The 1,233-nt window shown below is 69.7% G+C and overlaps 1 protein-coding gene across 1 annotated transcript in view; it reads left to right on the top strand.

Annotated features, from left to right (window-relative positions):
- The window catches only part of PHRF1 (PHD and ring finger domains 1), a 53,371-nt gene that overhangs the window by 38,957 nt on the left and 13,181 nt on the right, over positions 1-1,233 (top strand). Inside the window, exons 12-14 of the mRNA XM_015562396.1 lie at positions 1-271; positions 440-676; positions 976-1,095. Of these exons, the coding sequence (XP_015417882.1) occupies positions 1-271; positions 440-676; positions 976-1,095 (628 nt within the window). The remainder of the gene's footprint in view (positions 272-439; positions 677-975; positions 1,096-1,233) is intronic.

A 1,233-nucleotide genomic window follows, 5' to 3' on the forward strand; every position in this document is an offset into this window, starting at 1 on the left:
CCCGCGGCAGAGAGACCGACCAGAGGAAGCAGGCCTCCGCCCCAGGGCACAGGCAGACCCGCTCCCGCACCCGCTCCGGCTCCCGCTCCGGGGACAGGAGCTCCAGGTCGCCGTCACCTCTGGTGGGTGAGGACCAGGCCAAGCGGCCCCTGGCCAAGGCCAGGGGGAGCCATGCCGGCGGCCGCAGAGTGCAGACGGGCGGGCGTCCTGCGGGTGGGCCAGGACACAGGCAGAGCTGCTGGCTTGTCAGGAGGCTCCCTGGTGATCCCTGGTTTTAGGGGCCGCTGGGGCGGCTTCGAGGGCAGCGCCCACAGGGGTCCTGCGGGCAGGCTGGCCTGTCCTGGTGGAGCCCCAGGTCCACCCTCATTGGCCTGGGACCTGCAGAGGCCAGGTGGTGGGCGTAGGGATGGTGTGGGGCCGGCTGCTCTGGTGTGGCCAGCTCGCACCCAGATCCACATGTCTCACGGCGGTCCTTTCCTTTCAAGGCTGCTCAGGGTGAAGTCACAGCCCGTGGGCGCATCGCGCGGACGCTGGGCCTTCGGAGGCCGACCCACGGGGCCTGCATCCCATCCGTGTTCCGGCCTGCGGACCCCTCCCTGGGGCTGATGCGTGCGGACATCGGGGCTGCCTCTCTCTCTGTCTTTGGAGACCCCTATGAGCTGGACCCTTTCGACAGGTGACTGCAGGGGGGCAGTGCCGCAGGCCCCTCTGCCGAGTTGGGGAACACGCTGTCACCTCCCTTCTTCCTAGTGTGGCGGTGGGCACGCCACCCCTGTGGGCCAGGGTGAGCCTCAGGTTGCCGCTAGGAAAGCGAGGAGCTGCCTCCTGCCTCAGGCATGGCATGCTCGTCCCGGGCCGAGGAAGGTGCCGTGTGGGCAGCACCAGGCCGTCCTGCTGGGCATTGGGCATGGGCTGGAGGGGCCCGTGGGCCTCGGGCATGGGTCACCGTTTCCTCGGCCGGTGTCCTTCCTCCAGCAGCGAAGAGCCGTCTGCCAGCCCTGCGTCCCCTCTGAGTGCCAAGAGGAGGGTCCTCTCCCGCTCAGCCCTGCGTTCTCACCAGCCCGTGGCCAGGCCCGTCTCCATGGGGCTCTCCAGGTGGGTCCAAGGGCAAAGGGCAGCCATGCTGGTCTCTAGGCCCCAGACTCCTGTGGCTTCTTGATGGGGAGCGAGGGCACGAGGCCACAGGCAGGCCCGTCAGCAGGGGTGCTGGGTGCTGGGTGGGGAGCCGTCAGC

The sequence above is a fragment of the Myotis davidii genome, unplaced genomic scaffold (genome assembly GCF_000327345.1).
Source record: "Myotis davidii unplaced genomic scaffold, ASM32734v1 scaffold3578, whole genome shotgun sequence".
Classification (NCBI taxonomy): Eukaryota; Metazoa; Chordata; class Mammalia; order Chiroptera; family Vespertilionidae; genus Myotis; species Myotis davidii.